The sequence below is a fragment of the Rhamphochromis sp. 'chilingali' genome (assembly GCF_963969265.1).
Source record: "Rhamphochromis sp. 'chilingali' genome assembly, chromosome: 2".
In the NCBI taxonomy this organism is placed as follows: Eukaryota; Metazoa; Chordata; class Actinopteri; order Cichliformes; family Cichlidae; genus Rhamphochromis; species Rhamphochromis sp. 'chilingali'.
Window position 1 is genome coordinate 50,629,617 of NC_137930.1, and position 24,521 is coordinate 50,654,137.

The 24,521-nt window shown below is 40.0% G+C and overlaps 1 protein-coding gene across 1 annotated transcript in view; it reads left to right on the plus strand.

The window, feature by feature from the left end:
- Positions 1-14,536, plus strand: part of fbln1 (fibulin 1) — a 33,182-nt gene extending 18,646 nt beyond the window's left edge. Inside the window, exons 15-17 of the mRNA XM_080876656.1 lie at positions 161-306; positions 1,981-2,121; positions 14,004-14,536. Coding sequence (XP_080732782.1) covers positions 161-306; positions 1,981-2,121; positions 14,004-14,143 — 427 coding nt within the window. The 3' untranslated portion in view covers positions 14,144-14,536. The remainder of the gene's footprint in view (positions 1-160; positions 307-1,980; positions 2,122-14,003) is intronic.
- The last annotated feature ends 9,985 nt before the right edge of the window (positions 14,537-24,521 follow it).

Consider the following 24,521-nt stretch of genomic DNA (forward strand, 5'->3'; position numbering starts at 1 on the left):
AAATAGTGTTTGTGCAACAGCATCGCGCTGCCCTGATTTGTTCTAAGGTGGTTAGCTTTAAGCAAGCAGAACCTAAAAGGTCAGAGGCTGTGCATGTTTTCTTTTCCAATTATTTTTTGTTTTGTTTTTGGTGGGTAAGTATGTTTGTTCACTTCTTCAGAGCGGCGAGGCTTGAACGGTCTGAAGTTGTTCGCTGTGTAAAGTCCTGTCAGCCCAATAACATCGCCTGCGTTCTGGACCCCATGCACTCAGTGTCACACACCTTCATTTCCCTGCCTACTTTCAGAGAACTACCAAGGCCTGAGGGTAGGTACACGACTATTCTTTGAATAGTCACACAAAAGGTACATAATCCAGTAAATAAAGCACTAAACACAAGAGGGGTTTTTTCTATTTAAAGAAAAAGATTTTCAATGTGCCGATATCTTGTGGTCTCTGAAGCTAAGCGGTTGGCTGCTGTTTTATATACATATCTTCTTATTATTTTCATTCAGCATGTGTCCAAACCTCTTAACTGTCTCCAAACTGCTCAACCCGAGCTGTCTCTCTAATGTACTCATTTCTAATTCTGTCCTCCCTGCTCACTACCAACGCATTAGCATTTACAGCCCTGCCACATCCAGTTTGGCCTCCTGTCTTTTTGTTAAAGTCGCCATCACCAAAATATACATCATTTGGTAAACCATTCTTTTCATCTTTGCTGCTATTCTTCTGTCACAAAATTACCCCTGACACTTGTCTCCACCATGCCTCCCCTCTTCTCTTCATCTCTCATCTGCACTGTGCATTGGGTTGGACTGTGCATTGGCATTTAAACTCCACCTAAAATCTACCTTCACAATCTCCACTCCTTGCCTGTTCCCTTTTACACCTGTCTCCCTCTCATTCACACACATGTACTCTACTTCTACTGACTTTCATTTCCTCCTCCTCTCCTGTTTCATATATGTCACACAGATAGACAGTTGCCTCGGTCATAATAATAATAAAAAAAGACCTTAGCAGGTCTTTCAATCCAACCTCAGATGAACAACAACACATGCAGTACATTTGATTTAACAGCATGTGGCTGCTACTTACACGTATACCCTCTTAATTCCTTAGTTTTTCACTGCTTCTGCATTTTGGATTAATTTTTATGGAATATAATGATTAATATGTCAAGTGTTTTTGTTCATATCATGTTGTTCTTGAATGATTTTAACACCTATTCTAAACCAGATGATTTAAAAAAAAAATTAATATTATGTCTTGATACACTAAACTGTCAGAGGTGCTTTTTCTTTTTACCATGACTATAAATTTTTTTCTGGACTGGAAGAATTCCTTTAGCATCACCAAGTTTAAAAAATGTTTATCTTTCTTTCCAAATCTCATCTTTTTTTCAGTGTCATTCTTCTTCTTCTTCTTCTTCTTCTTCTTCTTCTTCTTCTTCTTCTTCTTCTTCTTATTATTATTATTATTATTATTATTATTATTATTATTATTATTATTATTATTATTATTATCTTAATTTTATCTGCTTTAATCTCTGAGCTCCCATCAACTGCTTTCTGTACAGTTGCCAGAATCCGTACGGCTGCCTCTGACACCCAAATGAGCTTTTCCATGAAGTCCTCAGTGGAAGACAGTTTTAGCTGGCTTTCCCCAGAGAACTGCTGCCACATATGTAACAACTGTAATCATTTGCAGGTTGCGACAGCTGATAAGCATCTTTTGGCTGTCATGCAGTGTGTGTTTCAGACACAGCCGTTCTCAGTGTCACTTCTTGTCATTCCTCATATGTCCTGAATTGGAGTGTAAAGAACTAGTGCTAAAAATCCTTAAGGTTTCTCTGACTATCACGAACACAAGCACTGTCATCACACACTTTATTGTATTTCTTTAAAAAAAAATTAAATTCAGAAAAAACAACAGTTGGGACCGGCTTTGCACAGCAATCCCACTGTCTTAACTTCTTCTCCCTGAATAATTCATCAGAGATCGTCTTCCTGAGAACAACAGTGCCAGCCTACGGGTCCTATAACTTCGGGAGTTACGATGTCAAGTTTGACATCCTGGAGGGCAACGTGGACAACGCCTTCGACATCATCAAGCGAGTGGAGAATGGGCTGTATGTGGGTGAGTACAGGGTATTTTTTGCTTGTCTGGGTGAACCAATAGCACATTCAGACAAGAGTGACTTTAACGTGTAACACATACCACCCGATGGTCTCTGTGACTGGAAATTGCAATTTCTTTTTGACAAAGGAGGTGGTTTTTCTGACCTCATCTCATTTTGAAATATATATATCTATTTTACAACAAATCAAACGCACATGTGTGCATTTAAAAAGTGCAAGAACAAAACAGCACAAAAATATATTCACGATGAATGTATTGACATAAGTACATCTGACGCAGCTTGTTATGGTCGTTGCAGCGTGGTGGCATCATGTAGCTGTCATCGTCTTCACGGGGGCTCCTCGTGTCTCTGTGCTCGGCGAGCTGTCCTCTGAGTGGCTCTCTGAGACAGACAAAGGCCTGTTTCTGCCTGACCAAATATTTGGCATCGGTTTTCACAGTCTTGTGGTTAAGCAAAGTACCATTTAATTCACTTATCCATGGCTATGCTTATCCCAAAGATCATTATTTTCCACAATAAGTTATGGTGGCCTGAACGTGCAAGAATAGAGGGCATAAATCTACATTTGTGTGTTCGTATGCATGTGTGCATGATTAATTGCTGTTGACAGGCAATTCATCATAACTACCTGGTCAGTAGCTGCCACTATGCACAAAAAAAAAAAAGGATTTGCACTGTTTCAAGTAGGAGCAGCAGATACCATCTCCAGCGGTGTGTAACAACAACAGATGTTTGGGTAGAAGCCATTGGTATACTTTAGTGTGGTGGTGACCCAAGGCTACTGGTGGTGTCTGTAGAGGAGCAGAACTGAGCCTTGGCTGAGGGAGGATGAGGGCGTTCTCAGCCCTGAGATGACACATTGTTGGACCTGCTTAGGTGTTTTTGTTTAGTTGGTGTGTTGAGATGCAGGCAGGGTTGGTAGATGAAGTATAGTTTCTTCCTTTTCTCCTTGTTCTTCTTCTCCGAGTGATGGATGAAGGGATGGCTTGTCAGTATGCACATCTGTCTTTAAAGAATTAAAGGGAGGGAAGGAGGAGGAGAGAGTGTGTGGCTGTCACTGGTTAAGGCCAGACTGGTGCGAGCACGCAAGTGTTCCTCTTTCATGCACTTGCAGAAACAGATGTGTACTTATCAAATACACCCAAAGACATGGGAGAGAAAAAAAACCAGTTTATCACCAGCAATAACTCACATAAATTCCTGTAAAACCAATTATAATTATATTGCACTGTCTTGCGAGTGGTGTATTTTTCTTGGAATGCACAACGGTGTAATTCTACATGAACGATAAGCTCTGTTTTGTAATGTGTCATCCACTGTGCACGTCTGTGTGCATGTGTATAAAGAGGGTTTAGGAGAAATTCCCTGTTTATAGCGGTGCTCATTTGCAGGGGCAGCGTGTGTTTGCGCGAGGGAGAGCAAAGAGAGCAAAAGCGTATGGAGAGAAAGACAAAGCGAGAGACTGCAGTTCAGTCAAAGAGGCCGGGAGAGAGAAAATATGTGCAGAAGTAATCCTGGGCGCTGTGCTTCATGTGGTTAAATGTATTGTTCCATTTCCCTGCACTAGGCCTCAGTGTCTCGCCGAGCATTAGAGCACTTAAACTGACGACCACATGAAAGGCCTGTTTGTGAGGAGCCACTTCTCTCCCAAACCCATTGGATGCTTATTGGATGCAGCTCTTGCATGTTAGCACCAGTTGCCCATCACGTATCCAAATTGAGGCCCTGCGCACTGGAGCCTTTGGTCACTGACTACTTGCTGTGAAGTGTGGTGTCCATGGTGTGATGAAGGCCCTCTTGGTTTTATTTAGTGGGTTGTGCTGCTGGTGCTTTGGCTCGCAGATGCAGCTGTTGCATAACCATTGTGAGGCTAGCTGACGTGTCACTTAAGGAAGCTTAGTTTCCAGTATCTCCAGTGTGTCTCCAACAGTGGTATTACAGCTTGGTGGGATGTGAAGAGTAGCAGACATTGAGGCTCCACTAATGAACAAGTGTGTGAACTCAAACTGACTTCGGTCATTATTTTTGGCCACTTTTTGTGTTATTGAACGGGACAAAAGAGGCAATTAGCAGTCCACAGAATCTGTTGCTAACTCGAAAAAAAGTGATTCTTAAAAAGGTCTGATTGGCTGCTGCTCTTTTCCCTTTCACTCCCTATTTTAAAACCCATCAACTTTAAAAGCGCGCACATGCATGCGGTGTAGCCGTAGACATATGCACGGACGCATACACGCGCAAGCACACACACGCACATGTACAGCACTGGCTGAGAACACACCACAATGTAAGAACCACACCGCTCTTTCATAGTTCCCGGTCATCCATCACTGGCTTCAACAGCTCTGTCACATCTGGATAACAACCCTGATGCATCTGTGCAAACAAAGACATCCCTCAGCACTTGGAAAACATAATCACAACCAATCAGACGTGGACAAATTCCCAGGATGACCACAGCAGTAGCGCAACAGCGACCACACAAAGAAACATCTCTTCAGGTAGACAAACACCAGATTCTCCAAAGTGTTTTATTTGTCACCCGTCAAAAAGTGTTGGAAGCAGTCATTGATTTTGATTAGGGGCAGGTTGTTTGAGTCGGGTTGATGACGGGGTGATTGACTCTGGCAGTCAGCGGGAGGGTAGATGAATCCTGCTTTTAAAAACACTGGCTCGGTGGCTTCAGCTGGAAGCACGAGCGTGGTTTGAGGTGTTAATAAAATGCTGGTAGTTCCCTTGTTTGATTGTCTACCAGCGAACTATCATCCAAGAATGGTCATGCTTTTTCTATCACCACGTATCAAGGCCAGCTCAGAGAGCATGGAAGCGTTCTTTTGATTTTAACTGTTACTGAGAAGGCTTCTCTTCATGTGACCGCTTTAACTATAAGTAACTATACATTCAGCCACAGCTCTTATGCTATGCAATCTCCACTTTCAGTTGACACAGCCAAACCCCTGACCAGGATCCTTGTGTGTAAATCCAATGTACAACACAATCAGTAGCCAACCATTGAATGAACCAGTCACCACACATTTAGTCATGCCTTGGATTTGTTCAAATGACTCCTCTTCATGAGTAATTATTTGTCATGGAAGGATTTTAATGTGCCATTAATCATTGCTGTCTGCATTTCTTCTTCTTTTAAGTTGGAAAAACAGATTTTATTGTGTAGTATTGATGTTTATCTTGCTGGATGGCAACAGATTACGTAATGACTTTGTTTATGAATCACAGCCATGATGTAGAGAATCTGTGAGTTTGAGACGCTGGGGCTAAATTCCATTCCAGTTTGAAAGGCAGGTGGAAATATGCCTTAGTGGTTTATACGATGTCCAGAGATAAATATCTTTCGCACTCCCATTGGCACGATGTTGGCAGCAAGCGAGGTAGCCATGGACAAAGCGCCTCTGTGCAGGTAGTCGTGGTCTTCGATGCTGCCGTCCACAGTGACTGGCGGAATGTGAACCTTCTGTGTGAGACATGACCGCCTCTGAGCCAGTGAAGCCTGCAGCTCTAGCTTGTGGCTGTTGCTGGTGAGAAGCTGAGGACAGCTGTGGAGATAAGCAGACAACACGCCGCTCTGCTTCGAGCGAGGCTGTTATTTGGCTGGATCTTTACACGGCCCACCAGAGTGCGCCAAGCCCACGAAGAATCCCTGTCGGGAGATTACAGTATGGCTAATCAAAACACGTTCTCCTCCACACAGTAATCCCACAATCAAACACACAGCGCTCCGCTCGGGTGGTCCACCGCATTCAAATGTACTGATGAAGAGATAGCGATGCAGCAATGTCAAGCTCACACAGACATTCTGCGTACCCAGTCAGTAAGTCAAGTTACCAAGACACTGGTGTGAACACATATAGTACACATTGCTCGCAATAAAACTGTCGCAATAATTCATTATGATACACTTATCTCCCGTGCTTTGGTGATCCATTTAATTTACACTCATCATTACTCTTTGCTTTCCAGCACTGTGTTTTTAAGAAAAACCAACTGTGTTTAGTTAACCACTCAATTCCCAAAATTAATGCCTGTTTTTAATCCACGCTCATGATGTGACTTGCCCAGATAGATAGCAAAGTGCGCTAAAAGCTCATGAACACGCTGTATACTTCAGTTCTAATGCATGATAAAGTGCAATGATTTAAAATGCAAACAGGGCAGTTTTTCCTCACATACGCTTTTATCCATTTAGTCTACATTCAAGTCTATTTTATGCCCCTGAGCTATGGTTTTTCGCTTTGAAAGGTCAGTTGTAATGTAGTGCAAAGGTTGTGGTAAAGATAATGGTGCATGTTATGTCATCTCAGCTGCTCTGGCCCACAACTGCTAAAACAGAAAGTCCAAGAAAAGAACCAACCAGTTCCCTAAGGCCACTTCAGTGATGTCACAGCCCATGCGTGCCACTGTCCAACAGTGAATCACTGTTAATTGGCCTTAAAATACCAAGCCACACAGACATGGATGGGGTATACATGGGTCCCACTCCCTCTTTGGAGTGGTCAGAGTTGTGTTTGGACAGCCTGACCTGAGTGGCCATCAGTGCACCAGTCAGAAGATAAATACAAAGTCAGACCCTGAGGGGTCTGTACGCTGTCTTCGTACAGTTGATTATCCTGCCGCGCCGGGACATTTGAATGTATTATATTTCAGCCAAACTGAAGGGTTATCAAAACTGAAATTGCTTGTTTTACTAATGGGGTAACAAGGGAGCTAGTTAGCAATTTCTTTGGCTTGCCTTCGAGTTTTTATGGAGAAAACCTTTCAGGCAGTAAAAAAGAGTTATTGAAAAAGAAACCACTCTTTGCTCTGTTTATACAAATGCCAGCAGCTGTGAATCAGTAAGAGATGCACTTGGTACATCAGTGAGAGATCCGGATGATCTCACAGTTACTACAGTGAGGGTGCTCAAGAATGTCCTCCAGTACCCTCTTTGTATACTGGAACTTTGTACAGCACCTGGATGCTCTCCAGGGGTTTCACTGCAGTGAGCATGCATAGCACCACAACCAGCATGTCATTATACAATACTGCGGTGAAGCCAATGCATACTTTTCATTTGTCTCTGGTGTTAAACCCGTTCATTTTGGATTTTGTCATACACTTCCTTGCTGAGTTGTAGAAACCAGAAAACCCCGAAATTGTACTGTTTACATGTAACCCTTCAATATTGCAGACCTCGTGGCCATGAAGGATGGCATTTGCTTCACTTTGTTTTGGGGGCAGCGTCTCTGCTACTACTATGTGTTTATTTAGGACTGTTTTCTTCATGGGAGGCTACTTTATTGTGTGGTGGGATGCTTCTGGGGAGTGGACAAACTGTACAGCTGTTAGGGTTTAGTGTGATGGTGGCTGTTAAAAACCAGTGGGGTCACCTTTGCACCCTGCGGCAGATACTTCAAAGAATTGGAAAGACACCACAAACTTTTCCGGCATTACTTTGCAACTTTGCAACCCAGTCACAAGGCATGCTGTCAGCTGTAGAGGTTTGAAAACCTTCCCGTCTTTATTTATATGAATCTCAGGTGGCATTGCAGCAAATCAAAGTCAACCTGTTATGTGGATGTTGGCCCTTTGCCTTATAGCTTGGAAGAAATGTTAAAGATGCGTATGTGGTTGTGGTTTCACCTCAGGTTCGCTGTGAGTGCGTTGAGGCCCAGCTGTTAGCTGATGCTTTGCCTTCACTGAGGATACCACTGTGCTTTTGATGGGAAGCTCACGGAAACACAAAGTCATCATGTTGGGATTTCGCTGAGGCTTCCGAGAGGTCATGTAAAACGACTATGGTATCACGCTACTTCGTGCAGAGTTGGGCGCTTAAGCCCACAGTATAATGACATAATGACCCTTTCTTGTCCTCAAGGTTCACAAAAAATAGTTCACATGAGGTGTGCAAGATAACTGTGGCACATCTTATATAGATGAACATATATAGGATTAAAAGAAATTCCAAAATCTGAAGTGAGGAACCCTGAACCATGGTTCATGTTTCTTTTCAAATGCTCTGAGAAAACTGAAGGATTTGGACGAGCCATTGCAAAAATTCCGGACAGCACACTTTTGCACTCTGCATGTGCTAATTAGACCACAAACAAATTTACAAAACTCTAATGGGGCCGACACACATACCACATAGCCTTGTTTAGATGCCCTAAATAAATTTTAGTTTAGTTTAGTCTCTGTGTTTTTGTTATTTATTTATGTGGTAAGATTTTTTTTGTTTTACTTTTCACGGAAACCATCCTCTGGAGTTTTAATGGAAAACTTAACCTCAGCTGGCCCTGATTATAAGTGTTTAGCCGTAATTAGATATAGGCCACAATTAATGCAATAATAACATTTTTTAAAAATGCCCTTAATGTGGACTTAAACCCATCTGTCCTTGCGGTGGTCCATATTGTGCTCATAACAACTTACTCATCTTCATTGCATGATTGCTCATCCCAGGACGGAAGCTTTTGATCAGATCTCGTTTGATTTAAGCAAATGAGCAAAGAATGAACCTTTGCACTGATTAACTCCACTGGCGTTGCATGCCATCTCAGCTGGCTTATGTCTGAAAATAATTTTCCGACTCAAAATCCAATCTCTTTTTCCATGTCAGTTATTTTCTTAATATTGCAGCTGTTGTTAGGTTTAAGAAAAGGTTAGTTCTCTCTGACAACGCTAATGGTTTGGAAACAATAAAATCTCAGACCCGGGCCCCTTTAGTGTCACTACGCAACAGAATCCCAAAACACCAAAACAAGGGGCAACCCTGGTAGAAGTGGGCCCCATTCCACACTTCTCCAAGTGCTTATCACCAGAATCTGCTGGAATCTGTTGTGTGCCCACATTCCTGGCTCGGAGAAGGACAAGAGAGCAAAATAAAGTGACAGAGAGAAGGAGAGACGCCAGTCTAAGTTCCTATAGCTTGCCCCTCCCAGAGTTAAAGATCGATTCCTGGAGAAATGCCTCCATGGCTGTATCGCGTGACTGCAACTGCTCCCCTCCATCAAACACATGGGACTCATTTAGCCTTGTGGGCCACAGTGATGGTGCCACAAACGCCAGCCCCCCTCAGGAAGGGAAGAGAAGGGAGGGAAAAAAAGGCGAATATGTGAGTGGGGGGCCATCATACAATGCCAGTGTCCCACAGGACCCAGTGCATGGCTCATAATGGATCATCATTTGCCCTGTAGTGAATGACAACCAAATGGATTTTACTGCCTTTTTTTTTTTTACAAGTACCACAGGAAAGAGCCTCATAATTCATAGTGATCTAGGCAGTGATCTGTCATTTTGATCCATGCTGAGTTAAACTCTTGAGTCATCCTACTAAAGGCTTTAACATGTTACTGACTCAGATGAGTATGAGAAGCAGAAGTAAATGGGGAAAAAGAAAGAGGGTGGCTGAAGGTGTGATAGGAGGACAGTGTGGTGATTGTGCTGCCTGACTATACCACCGATAGCTGTTCAAACAGGCCAGAGCTGAAATGTCCCCAGCCCTCTGCAGAGAAAAGTCTGTTGACAGCTTGTGTAAACACTGGCATTTTTCCCCCCTCTAATCGCATGTTCACTTAAAAAGAGCACCCAATGAATTCCATGGGGATTCAGTAATGCTCTGTTGCAGTATGTTTATTCTTCCATCTGTTTTACCATGATATCACTGTGTCTTCTGTTTATGGGGTTGTTCATTGGCAGATCTTTGGCTCATTAACAGCAAAGGTTATTTGAAACTCATCTAAATTGATCAGCTGATGCCAAAAAAGTAGGGAAATGCATTTTAAGCAATAAATGCTATTCAGTATTCATTGATGATTACTTCACTGTTCTTTAAAGATCGACCCAACTTCCAGCCTCCACTCTATTCTCAATGACATAGTTTTGATAGAGTTGTGATATGTTAGCTTTGCGTGCGGTGGTTTGAACTGTGCCTCATTTTACTTTGTTATTCAGAACTTTTCATTTGCTATAGTGATCTTTAACTATACATATTTGTTTCTACAGTAGCATCTATTACCATCATGGTGTCTGGTAGTTAACATGCTCTGTTTTTAATAGGTTTGCTGGTCAATATCTAGGCCAAAATCTCAAGACAGAAAACAAGTCACATATACACTTTATAATTTATTAATCGTTGCATTGTGAGAGAAAAGGAGGGAGAGAACATAGAATCTCTGCATATTCAGTTTGACTTTTTGTTTTGAGTTGACAGGCCTGATTGCACAGACAGTGAAGAATAGAGCTAAAAAACTCCCAAATCTGTTGCTCAAAAGCCTGATTAATGAACAGTTAAATATTTCCTACTGAAGAAACATCTATTGATTCATCCCTTTTTTGTGGATGGATCAATAGATCTCAGTCAGTGGATGGTAAAACATAAGGTATACCCTTCTTCACAAATGAAATCTAGTCATGGAGTTCCACAAGGTTTTGTGCTGGGTCCAATAGTTTTCATTTAATACATAAAACCTTTAGCAGATATAAAAAAAATACTACAAAGTTTGTGTTGTTCAAATGATAGTCATCTTTGTTAATGAAGCCAAACGGCACAAATCAATTATTTAAACTGCAGACATGTCTTAATCACACAGGAAGTGATTTGCAGTGATGGGGTGAGCCCCAGATAGTAGATACTTAATGATATTCTCTGACTGCGAGTCCCAACAAAAAATTAACCACTGGCAATGCAAACTGAGTGAGTCCTGAATTAAAACTTTCTCAATTTGAAGGGAAGGAGTTGAACCCACTACCTGTGAGAGCAAATAATATCATTGATTAGATCAGATGATTCTGCTCACACCACGTGACCGGGCTGTGGTCGACTCCTTTGTCACGTGGTGTGAGCAGAATCATCTGCAGCTCAACGTGGCAAAGACCAAGGAACTGATCGTGGACTTCAGGAAGACCAGGAAACACTTGACCCCTGTTTCAATCCAGGGGGTCAGTGTTGACATTGTGGAGGACTATAAATACCTTGGAGTACACATTGACAATAAACTGGACTGGGCTAAAAACACCACAGCACTTTACAGGAAGGGCCAGAGTCGTCTCTATTTTTTGAGGCGACTGAGGTCCTTCAACATCTGCCAGAAAATGCTGAGGATTTTCTATGAGTCTGTGGTGGCCAGTGCGATCCTCTATGCTGTTGCATGCTGGGGGAGCAGGCTGAGGGTCGCAGATGCCAACAGACTTAATAAACTGATCCGTAAGGCCAGCAATGTTGTGGGGATGGAGCTGGACTCCCTCAAGGTGGTGTCGGAGAGGCGGATGCTGTCCAAGATAAAGACAATGTTGGATAACACCTCCCACCCACTCCATGACATGTTGGTCAGTCACAGGAGCTCGTTCAGTGAGAGACTGAGATTACCGAAAAGCACCACTGAACGACACAGGAAATCATTCCTGCCTGTGGCCATCTCCCTGTACAACGCATCCACTTAACACACTGTTTGCTGCTACAACTACACATGTTTCTTTTCCAGCTATTTATTTATAAGTGACTTATGTATGTATGTATGTATATATATGTATATATTGTACTATTCTTAGTTAGCGTATTGTCTGTCTTGTCTTAATGTTGGTTTAAAATGGAGCACTGTAACAAAAAATAATTTCCCCCAGGGATCAATAAAGTATTCTGATTCTGATTCTGATTCTGATTAACACATGACAGTTGATTGACTTATACATTAGAGGGTTATATAACCAGGGAACCACAGAATTGCTTCCTGTGTACATGTCCCTTTAAAAAACATAAAAACCTATGTTGTTTTAAAGTTATAAATCCAGACAAATTAACAAAGTTTTATACTACTGTGAGGAATCTTGGAGTCATTTTTGTATAGGATATGACACATTAATCAAATATCTAGGTCTGCCTCCTTTCGTCTACACAGTTTTGCTAAAATTTGGAAAATCCTGCTGTAATACTACTCTTTCTAGGCAGGACTATTGTAATTCCTTATCATCAGGATATTTTAAAGATCCAAAGTACCCCAGTGAGAGCACTACTAGAAGGAAAGATTATACATCTCACATACTGTATTAGCTTCTCTTCACTGACTTACTGTTAAATCCTTTTTGTTACATATAAAGTCCTGAATGATCCTACCTTAAAGACCTCATAGTATTATACTATCCCAATAGACCACTTCAATTTCAGGCTGCTGGCTTACTAATGTTTCCTAGACTTTCCAAGAGTAGAATGGGAGGCAGTTTTCAACTGTTCGCCCTGTGTCCCATGGAACCAGCTTCCAGTTTGCATTTGGGAAAGACACAAGTCAAGTCAAGTGGCTTTATTGTCATTCCAACCACGTGCAGTGTTACAGTACACAGTGAAATGAGATAACGTTCCTCCAAACCATGGTGCCACATATGACATATAACAGACAATAAGCACCGGAGTACTTAAGGTGCAATGTGCAAAAATTGCAAACAAAACAAAACAAAGACAGTGCAACACCATACAGAACAGAATGATACAGACACAAGACAGTGCAGACACAACAGTGCAATAGAAATGTGCAAAAGTCTGAGAAGTATGCAAAAAGCAACTTGATGTATGAAGGTGTGCGTGCTCAGGATGCTCTCTATAGTCCCTCTGTAGAAGGTGGTGAGAATGGATGGTGGGAGATGGGCTTTTCTCAGCTTCTGTGGGAAATAGAGATGCTGTTGGGCCTTCTTAGTTATGGAGCTGGTATTGAGGGGCCAGGGGAGGTTCTCCCCCAGGTGGACACCAAGGAATTTGGTGCTCTTGACAACTCTTCACCAGTCCATTAGCTGTTGCACCTCCTCTCTGTATTCTGACTTGTTCTTGCTGATGAGACCCACCACAGTCGTGTCATTGGCGAACTTGATGATGTGGTTCGAATTGTGCATTGCTGCACAGTTGTGAGCAGAGTTAACTGTACTTTTAAATTAGGTTTAAGACTTTGATTTTTGATAAAAACCTATGGGTTAGAAACTTAAAGGTTTAGTCTGCTAAGGGACTTCCCTCAGCTTTCAGGTTCTACCCTCACCCCTGAACAAGTCATGACAGATGGCTGGCCCTCCTTGATCATGGTTCCACCACATGTCTCTTCCTGTTAAAAGGGAGTTCCTCCTTCCTACACTTGCCAAGTATTTGCTCATAGGGGATTGTCTGATTGTTGGGTTTTCTCTATAATAATATTATAGGGTCTTTATCTTACAATATAAAGCATCCTTGAGACAACTGTTTTTGTAAATTAGTAGTTTATAAATTCAATTTTGATTAAACTTCATGTCCTAAGACTCTAGATGTGTATAACCATAGTATGCTGCAAATTCAGTTATTGAAGTTGGAAGAAAATAAGCTTGAAACTCAAAAATATGTTCTAAGCTATTATGCAACCTGTCTAGACAGATAATTTAAGGATATGCAAGACTGACAGAGCTATCAGACATGTGAAATTAACGACTGAAGAATGGCTAGTTAAAGCAAGCTGTGACTAGCTTGTGACTACATGTTACTGTCTTTTCACTTTTGCTGGTAAATTACAAATACAATCACAAACTGTCCTTAATTGTAGTGAGGTAAGAGCAAACACTTTGATCCTCAACACTATAAACCCAAACTATCCAGAGCTAGATATCACTAGGGTGAACAAAGAAACCATATTTAAAACACACAGAACTACATTAATAAAGACAAAAAGACTCCACAATGACAACAGTTTCTTTGAGGAAAATTATTCTGACTGATTGTAGTTCCTTAAGCTAACCAACTCTCAAGCTTCTGAACAAAATAATTCTTTTTTTGTTTATTGAGATTATTGAGACATGTCATGATACAACAAGTAGTCTTGCTTAGCACGGATCTACACATTTAGCCATACTACTTTTTCTCATTCATCTTTGTCTTTTCCAGGTATTGTTCGCCAGGTGAAGCCTCTGATTGGTCCAGCGATGACAGTACTCAAGCTATCTATGCGCAACCTGACAATTCAGGGCGACTCTGGCCATAACATCGTCAACGTCCATGTGTTTGTCTCAGAGTTTTGGTTCTGAAAATGTCAAGATTTTACCAACAATCACAATATAAGACATCCATTGTCAACACTGTACACATTGGTTTTGTTATATCAATGGACATATCAGTGTTGAGGTTTTAATGTTATGTGTTGACTATGGAATTGCTTTTGACTGTTGCTGAGATGAAATGCTCCTAGCTGCTTCTGAAAAGAGCAATACACTTTGTTTTGATGACAAGCTCAGCATTATGTGCACAAATATGAAGAAACTTTATATTTTAAAAAGACTTTTTTAATTGAACGTGCATGCATTTGGAGAGGCCCTTAAAGGATATGGGGATTACATTCAGCCATACTCTTTTCATGATGTTTAAGCCTCTGTTTTTAAAACACCTACCTTTCCTTTCCTACTGTGCACAAACTTTTTTAAAGGAATAAACATTATTTTTTTTGTTACAGTATTTGTTATATCTGTTGTTTTTTCCTGATAACATTTGAAGACCAAAATTGTTTGTTATTTTAACAGCTTTGGTTCAGTCCTTTTTCCTATCCTTCATCATGTTTGGCATTGACATACCCAACACAGTTTTAATGTAAAACAAGGTATGCAATGCAAAGTAATTTCAAATTGCTTTACTACCTTAACATAGTATACCAACTGTAGTATAAATATTATTTGGGCTCATGTCATTCAAAGGCTCACTACTGGCTGTTTTAATACAAGTAATCCATAAATGTTAAGATCTCAGAAACAGATGTAAAGACTGAAATAAAATATATTATAAGGCAGAATTCACACATGGAGATGAAATTGACAACAGTATAAAGATGTCAGGATTTACAAGCTAAAACTGGAATTAAACAAAACAAAAAAATTCAAACCTTGTATCCTGATGGCTCAGAATAGTGAAGAAATATTTTAAATGTAAGCATATGTGAAATGTATTTTTATCACATTAGTGATCCTTTATAATTTTGCCTAGAGTGCCATCGTCATTACAAGTACTAAAGTTGATTTTGAGCATTCAGACATATCAGTACTTGTGATCTTTTTGCAGTTTAGAAGTTGGGAAATGTAAGATTTTCCTACATGGCAAAGTAACAATAGGAAACAAGGTGATAGCAACACTTAAAGGCCAGAGTCACTTGAACCCATGTAACTGTATTTTTAATTGTGCCTGACAAATTATGTTTAAACCAGATATTCCCTCTTCAGACAATACTAAGGATGTTGGGATGGGTGAGAGGCTCATCTCAGACAGAAAAAAGCTGAATATGTGTAAGCGACAGTCCAGCTATCAGACTGCAATGTGGCCAGGGCCAGTTAAAGACTTCAAAGAAAACAGAGGATGGGGCACATACATCAGGATCTAAAGTCTGTGATAGATTTTAAGGCTCTACTGAAGGGGAGGAGGGGGAATCCTCTTCAGAGGAAATAGAGGGCAGCAGGTTAATCTTGTGGTCAACATGAAAAGAAAGAAGAAATGCAGTGTGCCTGTGGATGTGAGTGCATGTGCATGTGCACAACGTTAAGCTATACTCTGAGCAAATGGTTAATGCATGCATTGTAACTGTTTTATTTCTGGATGACATATAAGTGAGTAGCCTGACTTTTTTTTGTATGGCCTTATTTGGAGAAGAGGTGGGAATAGCTGGAAGTAAATGATGAAACAATGTGAACTGCTGTGATGACAGATGATAATAGATGTCCACATGTTCGGCTTTTCTATAGTGCATACCAAAATCCACAAAAAACCACACACACACATTGTAAGGATGTAAACAGCTGGAAACGAACAGCAAAAAGCTGTATAGTCAGACTGTGTGGGAGGACATTACCCAGAAAAGGCCTGGCTTGCTCTGAAGCTCCACTGTAAGAAAGACTGGGGCAGCAGTCCCTAGCAAAGTTACCAAACCACATACATGTGTGGGGACAAATGAGCAAATATCTTCTGCCAAATTCTTCATCCCAAGCCAAGAAGGAGCTGCTTGCAATGGAGACCTACGGTATGACTAAACCAAGTGGGCTTGAGTAGACGTAATGGCAGGAGAGCAGACCGGTGTGTGTCTGCACTGTTTGTTTGTGTACTCTACTGTGGCACAATGGCGGTCAGAGCTCTCAATACAAGTGGTCATGGTGGTGTCTGGCTCAGAGAAGACAGGGTATGGGGCTGATGGGAGTCTAGCCCAGGGGCTGGTGTGGCAGGCTGATCCCAGACAGAGACCAGAGGACCTCTGCAGGCACGTGCTCAGCCGACTCCTGCACTCACCCACTCCCTCTTTTTCCTGGCGTCCTACAACAGCTCTGACCGCAACACATGTTATAGGATATAAGTGAGCTCTTTTAATACATTTGTGGGTATTTATTTTTTTCCTCTATTTTACAAACCACCGTTCCTCTTTGCCATAAACACAAAAATGTTTCTTTTAGGTGGGCACTACCAACTTGCTATGCTTCCCCCCCGTCCCTCAGATGTTCATCTCTTTAGAACATTTTCTATTCACAGAGATAATGAGTTAATAACAACTGTAATGTAATTGTAAATTAACTGTATTTAATTGATGCATATTTTAATCCAATCTTAGCTCAAGTTTTATCTGTAACAGTTTTAAATATGCAAAAGCCAAAAATGAATTACAGTTATCTACCTCTATTGATAAGAACTTATTTCTAAATATGTCACATGAATTTGCCAAGTGGTGTTTCTTGTGAGTCCAATAGATGGCAGACACATACAACACAACACTGCACAGTCAGGGAATCCTACAAAGATCCTTGAGTAAATGTCACCTTGCATTAAAATGTCAGAAACAACCAACTAACTGCATCTTTTTTCTATCTTTCAGCTAAAAGTCAAACAAAAATAGTGTACTTAAACCTATGTCCATCTTTCCTAAATATATACCACGTGAAATTGATTGTGAGTGTTGCATTATACAAACCCACTGTGAGAGTCTTACATGACTAAAAAACAAACAAAGCTATAGGATCATAAATGACTGGTTCCACAGCAAATTACCTACTTTATACTGTTTTTGTGATATACTTACTTCTCTTTAAATCAGTTCAATCTTTTGAGTTTTAATGTGATAGACATTTGACCAATTATAAATGGGGCCCCACCTTGACCCAAAAGAAAAACACAAAGCACAGATGTGTGCCCTTACATAAATTACAGATTGTAAATGTAACCATTTATAACCGCTACTGAACTCAAACTGTTGCCAGATTATACAGTAGATCAATCACATTTGGGACTATAGACCAAGGCTGTACTCATGAAAATTCAGTGTGCACTCTCTCTGTTGTTACAAGCAGCTCAGAACACACTGTGACGTCCGTAGTGCTTAAGTGGATGCATATCGTAGGGAAAGAGGGAAAATCAATCCAACCGCATACAGTCTTGGTGTGATAGTCTTGACCTTAGACTGTATAGACATGGTTTTGTTTGATGTGGCCTTTATTTGTTACGTATTGAGACAACTTTTACTACCGGTTGCAAAATTTAACATTTGAATAAAATGCTCTTTATAAGCACAAAAAGTACATTGTTTATTGTGAACAATATGCTTTTTGTGTAATGACACTCTAACTGTAAGGTTTAAATATCCAATGACAACTTAAAGATTACAACCCCAGTTTAACAGAAGTTGAGAAATGTAAATAAAAACACTGAAAAACATAAAATGTTTAAACTGAGAAACATTTTTGGGGAGAGGAATGTCCCATTTTGTGCCTGATAGAGGATTCTAGCTGCTTAAAATTCCCGGGTCTTCTTTGTTGTATATTTCATGGTATGAGGGACCCATTGTTTTCATCTGGTGAAACCCCATACCACATCAGCGATATAGGCTTTTGAACTGGTCGCAGCAGATGGCCGCCCCTCCCTGAGCCTGCTTCTGCCTCTGCTTCCTGTTAAAAGGGAGTTTTTCCTTCCCACTGTTGCCAAAGTGCTTACTCATAGCGGGTTGTTTGATTGTTGGGGTTTACTCAGTTTTCTTTGTATTATTGTAGGGTATTTGCCTTACAATATACATTTTGCATTTTTGCATATTTGTCAAATGACATGTTACAGACCAAGCATCAAACAAATTTTAATATTAGACAAAAATAACCTGAGTAAATACAAAATGCAGTGATGATTAATCAATGATGATTTCACTGATTAAGGGTGAAAAGTAATTCAAACCTACCTGGACCTGTGTGAAAAAGTAATAGCCCTCTTGTTAGATCATGAATTAACTGGGATTAACCTCATTTTTGGAAAGCTGAGTTCAGTTTCACAAAACACGCTCAGGCCTGATTACACGCAGACCTGTTGAGTCAAGAAGTTACTTAAATACAACCTGCGGCCAAAGTGAAGCAGGCTAAAGATCTCAAAAACACATCAACACATCATGCCACAATCTAAAGAAAAAACATAGAAACAAAGTCTTTGACCTCTATCAGTCTAAGGCTTTGGGACTCCATTAATTCATGGTGAGAGCCATTATACACAAATGAAGAAAACTTGGAACAGTGGTGAAGCTTCCCAGGAGTGACCAGCCTACCAAAATTGCTCCAAGAGCACATCGACAACTCATCCAGGAGGTCACAAAAGAACCCAGAACAATATTAAAGAGCCACAGGCTTCACACGTCTCAGTTAAGGTTCTGAGGTTCATGATTCAACAGTAAGAAAGAGACTGGGCAAAATGATATCAATAGGAGTGTTCAAGGAGAACAGTACTCTTCTCGGGTGGCTGTAGCTCAGGTGGCAGAGCAGGTCAGCCACTAATCAGAAGGTCGGTGGTTTGATCCCAGGCTGCCTCCTGGCTGCATGCCAAATATCTTGGGCAAGATACTAACCCCATGTTTGCCTACTGGTGGTGGTCAGAGGGCCCGGTGGCGCCAGTGTCCGGCAGCCTCGCTTCTGTCAGTGGGCAGCTGTGGCTACAATGTAGCTTGCCATCGCCAGTGTGTGAATGACTGAATGTAGTGTGAAGCACTTTGGGGTCCTTAGGGACTAGAAAAGCACTATACAAATGCAGGCCATTTCTCATATTTGCCAAAGCAACAGCTTGATAATCCCCAAGACATCTAGGAAAATATTATGTGGATTGATGAGACAAAAATAGAACTTTTTTGAAGGTTTAAGTCCCGTTATGTCTGGCATAAAACTAACACAGCATTTCAGAAAATACAAAGAGTGGTGGTAGTGTGACGGTCTGTACATCACACTACCACTGCTGTTTTGCTGCTTCAGGACCTGGAAGACTTGCTGTGGTAAATGGCAGAGGTGGGACCAAGTCATTGTTTTGCAAGTCTCAAGTAAGTCTCAAGTCTTTATCCTCAAGTCTCAAGTCAAGTCTTAAGTAATGTCAGGCAAGTCAGAGTCGAGTCTCAAGTCACTGGTGTAAAAGTCCAAGTAAAGTCACAAGTCTGAAATTTTGAATTTCAAGTCCTTTCGAGTCTTTAAAAAAAAAACGAAAAAAAGAATGTTGCAGTTATGCTAAATGTAAATATTAGACCATGTAATTTTAAAATCTGTGTTTTTCTCAACACATGACAAAATAGTGAACTTAGAAAATATACACAAATTGTGAAATTGCACCTCTTTAAAATGCAGCTCAATTAAACCTAGCTCCAAGAATAATTTTCACCGACAGTTCTGAGATAAGCTGCATGTTATTCTTGGATGCGGTTATAGGACCGGCTTTAAAATCGCATGACAAAAATATCATACACATTAAAAAAAACTGCATCACCAACGTAGCCTGGACAACATTTGCTAGTTAGATGAAGTCAGCTATCTCATCGTAGCATATTTATATGCATATTTATAATCATACGGTTCTTGGAGTGCGTGCATACACTCATGAAGTTTAGTAACTTCAGGTCACTGCAACAAGCAGGTACAGTTTACCGACGGATGGGTACAGGACCTTGAAATGCACCGTGTAGAACGAAAGACCATCGTACGTATCATAAGTTTACCAGTCTCACAAATCGTCGTCATAAATACACATTCGTTAACCGTTTATTAATATAACCTTTGAGCTCAACGGTAATTAATTAGTAGTGGAAATAATTTCTGGTAGCATCACAGAAATGTAGCAGTGACAATAATACTGTATGCTGTAATCGTACTGGACAATTAGTGATACAAAAAACCTGTTTTATCCTGTGAATAAAAGTATATGTTTTTGTCAATGTACCATAATAACAGAAGCGAAACGCAATATTGTGTCAGGACAATTCACTATTTATGCACAATAAACACAATAAATAAAGGAGCATAGCGCGACAATTTCTGTTCAGCGCCAGACTTGCTTGTAACCTATATCACCAATTATGTTAAGAAAAATGACGCATTAACTACTAAAAAACTCTGACCTTCGTGTAAATGCTTGGAGCAGACTAACCTGTGAGCTGGAGTGTTCTGGGACGTTATATTTGATCTTTGAATGGCTGCAATCCAGTCGCCTCTTTGTTACTTCGGAAACATGGCTCGAACAATTTCTCTTCAACGACGTAATCCGATAACAACCGATCTCTTTACCCGTCGGCTTCCCGTGGCTGTCATGCGACCGGCTATTGCAGTTAATAATACAACGGCTTCTTGACATTTTTGTGTTTCTTTTTATCGCTGTGTGACTGATTTTAATTGAAAGCCTGCGTGCGCTAGTACCGCTTGCCACGAGTTCCCAGAATCCTTTGCGGTTTTACCCCTGAATGACGTCACATTTTCAATCTCTATATAATATGCATGTTAAATTTTATATTTGGGGTAAAATATCAAGTCTTTTCAAGTAAACCGGTTCAAGTCCAATTCAAGTCCCAAGTCATTGGTGTAAAAGTCCAAGTCAAGTCACAAGTCTTAGAACATTTTTTCAAGTCAAGTCTAAAGTCATAAAATTAATGACTCAAGTCTGACTCGAGTCCAAGTCATGTGACTCGAGTCCACACCTCTGGTAAATGGAACCATGAATTCTGCTGTCTACCAAAACATCCTGAAGGAGAATTTCCAGCCATCTGTTCATGACCTAAAGCTGCACTTGGCTTCAGCTTTAGGTCAATGATCCAAAACACACGAGCAAGTCCACCTCTGAAAGACTTAAGAAAAACTAAATGAAGACTTTGGAGTGGCCTAGTTAAAGTCCTGACCTGAATCTGATTGAGATGCTGTGACATGACCTTAAAAAAAAGATGGGTCATGCTCTGATGTGTTCCCTCCAATGTGGCTAAATTACAACAATTCTGCAAAAAAGAGTGTGACAAAATTCCCCCACAGTGCTGTAAAAGACTCATTGCCAGTGATCACAAATGCTTGATTGCAGTTATTGCTGTTAAGGGTGGCCCAACCAGTTATTAGGTTTAGAAGGCAATCACTCTTTCACACATGGGCATGTAGGTTTTTTCTCCTTAATAATAAACACCTTCATTTAGAAACTGCATTTTGTGTTCACTTGTGTGATTTTTGGCTAATATTTAAATTTGTTTGATGATTTGAAGTATTTAAGTGTGTCAAACATACCAAAAAACAGGAAATCAGGAAGGGGACCAATACTTTTTCAGACCACTGTAAAGTGCCTTGAATGTGAAAAGTGTAACTGTTGTTTTGATTCTATACTATAAATTCTATAGCGCTTATTCAAATTGTTTGTTACTTATTTAAACATTGTATACAAATACAATTGAATTTAATTGAAAATGACAGCGGGTGGCTCCTCTTCTCTTTAGTTTTGCGGGTGTGGCATTCATGTTTTGAAAGAAAATTTCTAATTTCAATTCACCCGACCATAGAAGAAATTTTCATTTTGCCTCAGGCTGCTGTAAATGTGCTTTGGCCCAGGGCAGACAGCTGTGTTTCTGGATTATGTCCACATATTGCTTTTTCTTTATGCGATAAAGCTTTAACCTGCATTTATGGATAACACACTGAACTGTGATAGAGAAGGATTTTTGGAATTGTTCTTGAGCCCATGGAATGATTTTCAAAGCTCACGGGCATCTAATATTGAGTTTTGGCCTTGTCTCTGGCACACAGAGATTCCGCCAGAGACTGAATCTTTTGATGATATAATTTCTCATTGATCAGATATTATTCTAAAATTGAGAAACTGTTGTAGACAGTTTTGCAGATTGGTGAACCTCTGCCAACCTTTAAGTCTGAGAAACTCTGCCTGTCTAAGATGGTTTTAAGATAAGATAAGATAAGATAACTTTTATTAGTCCCACACGTGGGAAATTTGTAATACCCAATCACTCTAATTAATCTAATGAGTTGCAAAGTGTTCCTCTAGCTGTCTCTTTTTGGTACCACTTACTTTTCAAGCCTTTTATTGGTCCCGTCACAGCTTTTTTGAGATGTGTTGATGCCATCAAATTAAAAGAAATGTTTATTATGCTTTTCACTAAAAAAAAGAAAATGTTTCAGTTTAAACATTTGAAATGTTATCACATATGTTCTATTTGAATAAAATACTGGTTTATAATATTTGCAAATAACTGTGTTCTGTTAATATTTCTGTTGTTATTTACATTTTACACAGAGGGTTAATAGAAACTTGTGTATTTTCAGAAAATGCACCATAATAGACATGTTATTCCAATTGCTCTGCTGAATACAATGCAAAACAAGGATTTTAAAAGAATTCCAGTCCCATATTAAACTTACATCATTAACTATAGCTGTCTTCACTTTCCAGCGCTCAGCTATGTGCTTGACCTTTGAGGGCTATATCTATATACTAATGAGCATGATCTCAGAGCCTTCAGACCTCAAATGTTTGAGCTTTCATTGTATCTGAAAATGAGCTGTGAGTTTTCAGTGTCTGCTAAGGTCTTGTTTTGTCTGTGACTAAGCACATACACCCAACTGTCACCCCTCAGTGGACACTTCTCACTTTCTCAGATGCCTCTGGGTCTCTAAGCAGTGAGCAGATAGTGAACATAAAACACGAAGGGTTTACTCTGTAAACATATGAAATTATCAGCGGAATTTTCATTTTCATCTGAGACCAATACGTACTGTATGTTTTGCATTTAGGTGTCATGTATGCAATGGCTGGGAATTCACTTTATACTTCTGACTATGACGCACTTGCCATGATCAGAACCATAGCCATTATTTTATCACTAAAACACTTTTAATACACCAAACTAACACAAGGAATAAATGTGTAAAATTACAGAAAAGATTCTGTTTGCTCATTGTTTAGACTGTCCTGTGATTATAAAACACAACATTTTTGTTAACTGACAGAATGTGTACTTTCTTTTTTTGTTTTGTTACTCTGTAAAATACACGGATTTCTATAGTAATTGGTGAAAAAACATGAACTTTCTGTCATTTAACTGTTCTGCATATCTATTTCTTATTTACTTTAGTGCAGTATAAATGGCCATGGGGGAGGTCTTAATGAGCAGGAAAAACCTTAAAACTTATGAAAATACATTTAAAAGTCCAAACTTTATGCCCATATTTATTAAAGTTGACCAATGGGCCAGATTCGAGTCTTTGGCAGTCCGATTCTGGCCCGCAGGCCTTAGGTTTGACACCCCTGATCTATATGACTTGGGTCACCGCTTATTTACAAAATGTATTAAAACCTCTAGACTTCAAATTGCCATAATCATAATGCTAAAGTGTAAAACAGATTTAAATATAATGAGCCTCCTGCCAAACTCATTCTGAAACAATATTAATCTGAAAAAGAGAAGGGAAGAATATATTAGCTGCTGTCATACAGTTTAAAATCCACAATTGTTTGTGCTGGAGCTGAGCGAGGGAAAAAAATAAGTTTTGATAGAAATACTATTTATGGGTTTATAATAGCAAAGCTCAGTCTTCCAGAGCACATCTGTATGTCATTGTTCCTAAACCACTGTCTCTGTATACACTCAGATTTTAAGAAGAGAGATTTAGAGAATTAATTATCCAATTGTTCAAAGACACCATCGTGGGTAAAAGGACTTAGGGCATCAAAAGGCGTATTTTTAATTTGATGACAGTCAAAATGTGTTTGCCTGCTTTCCTTTTAACATTACTGCATCTCTGCCTACTTAGTGCTCTGCTTTACTTTGTGCATGACTAGGCAAGTGATTTAGAGTTCCATAAACCACAAGGAAAAAAAGGTCATCTGTGATATTAATGAGTGTCTTTGACTCTGGCACCCTGGCATGGAGCTTTTCTGTGTGGCTTAATGTAGCACACAATTGCCAACAATAATTAATATTGTCGTAATTTTTTTTTTTTTTTATCACCCTTTGTAAATTCAGAGTGATGAGGAAGTCCGTCATAATATGTCTTGTAGTGGTAGAAGGTCACAGAAAGTAGGCTTGGTTAATGGTTACCCATGGACGTCTGGAGAGGAAGTCTGCGAAGGTAACACTGCTCCATCAACACACACTTAAATAAATTGTCTGTTGCC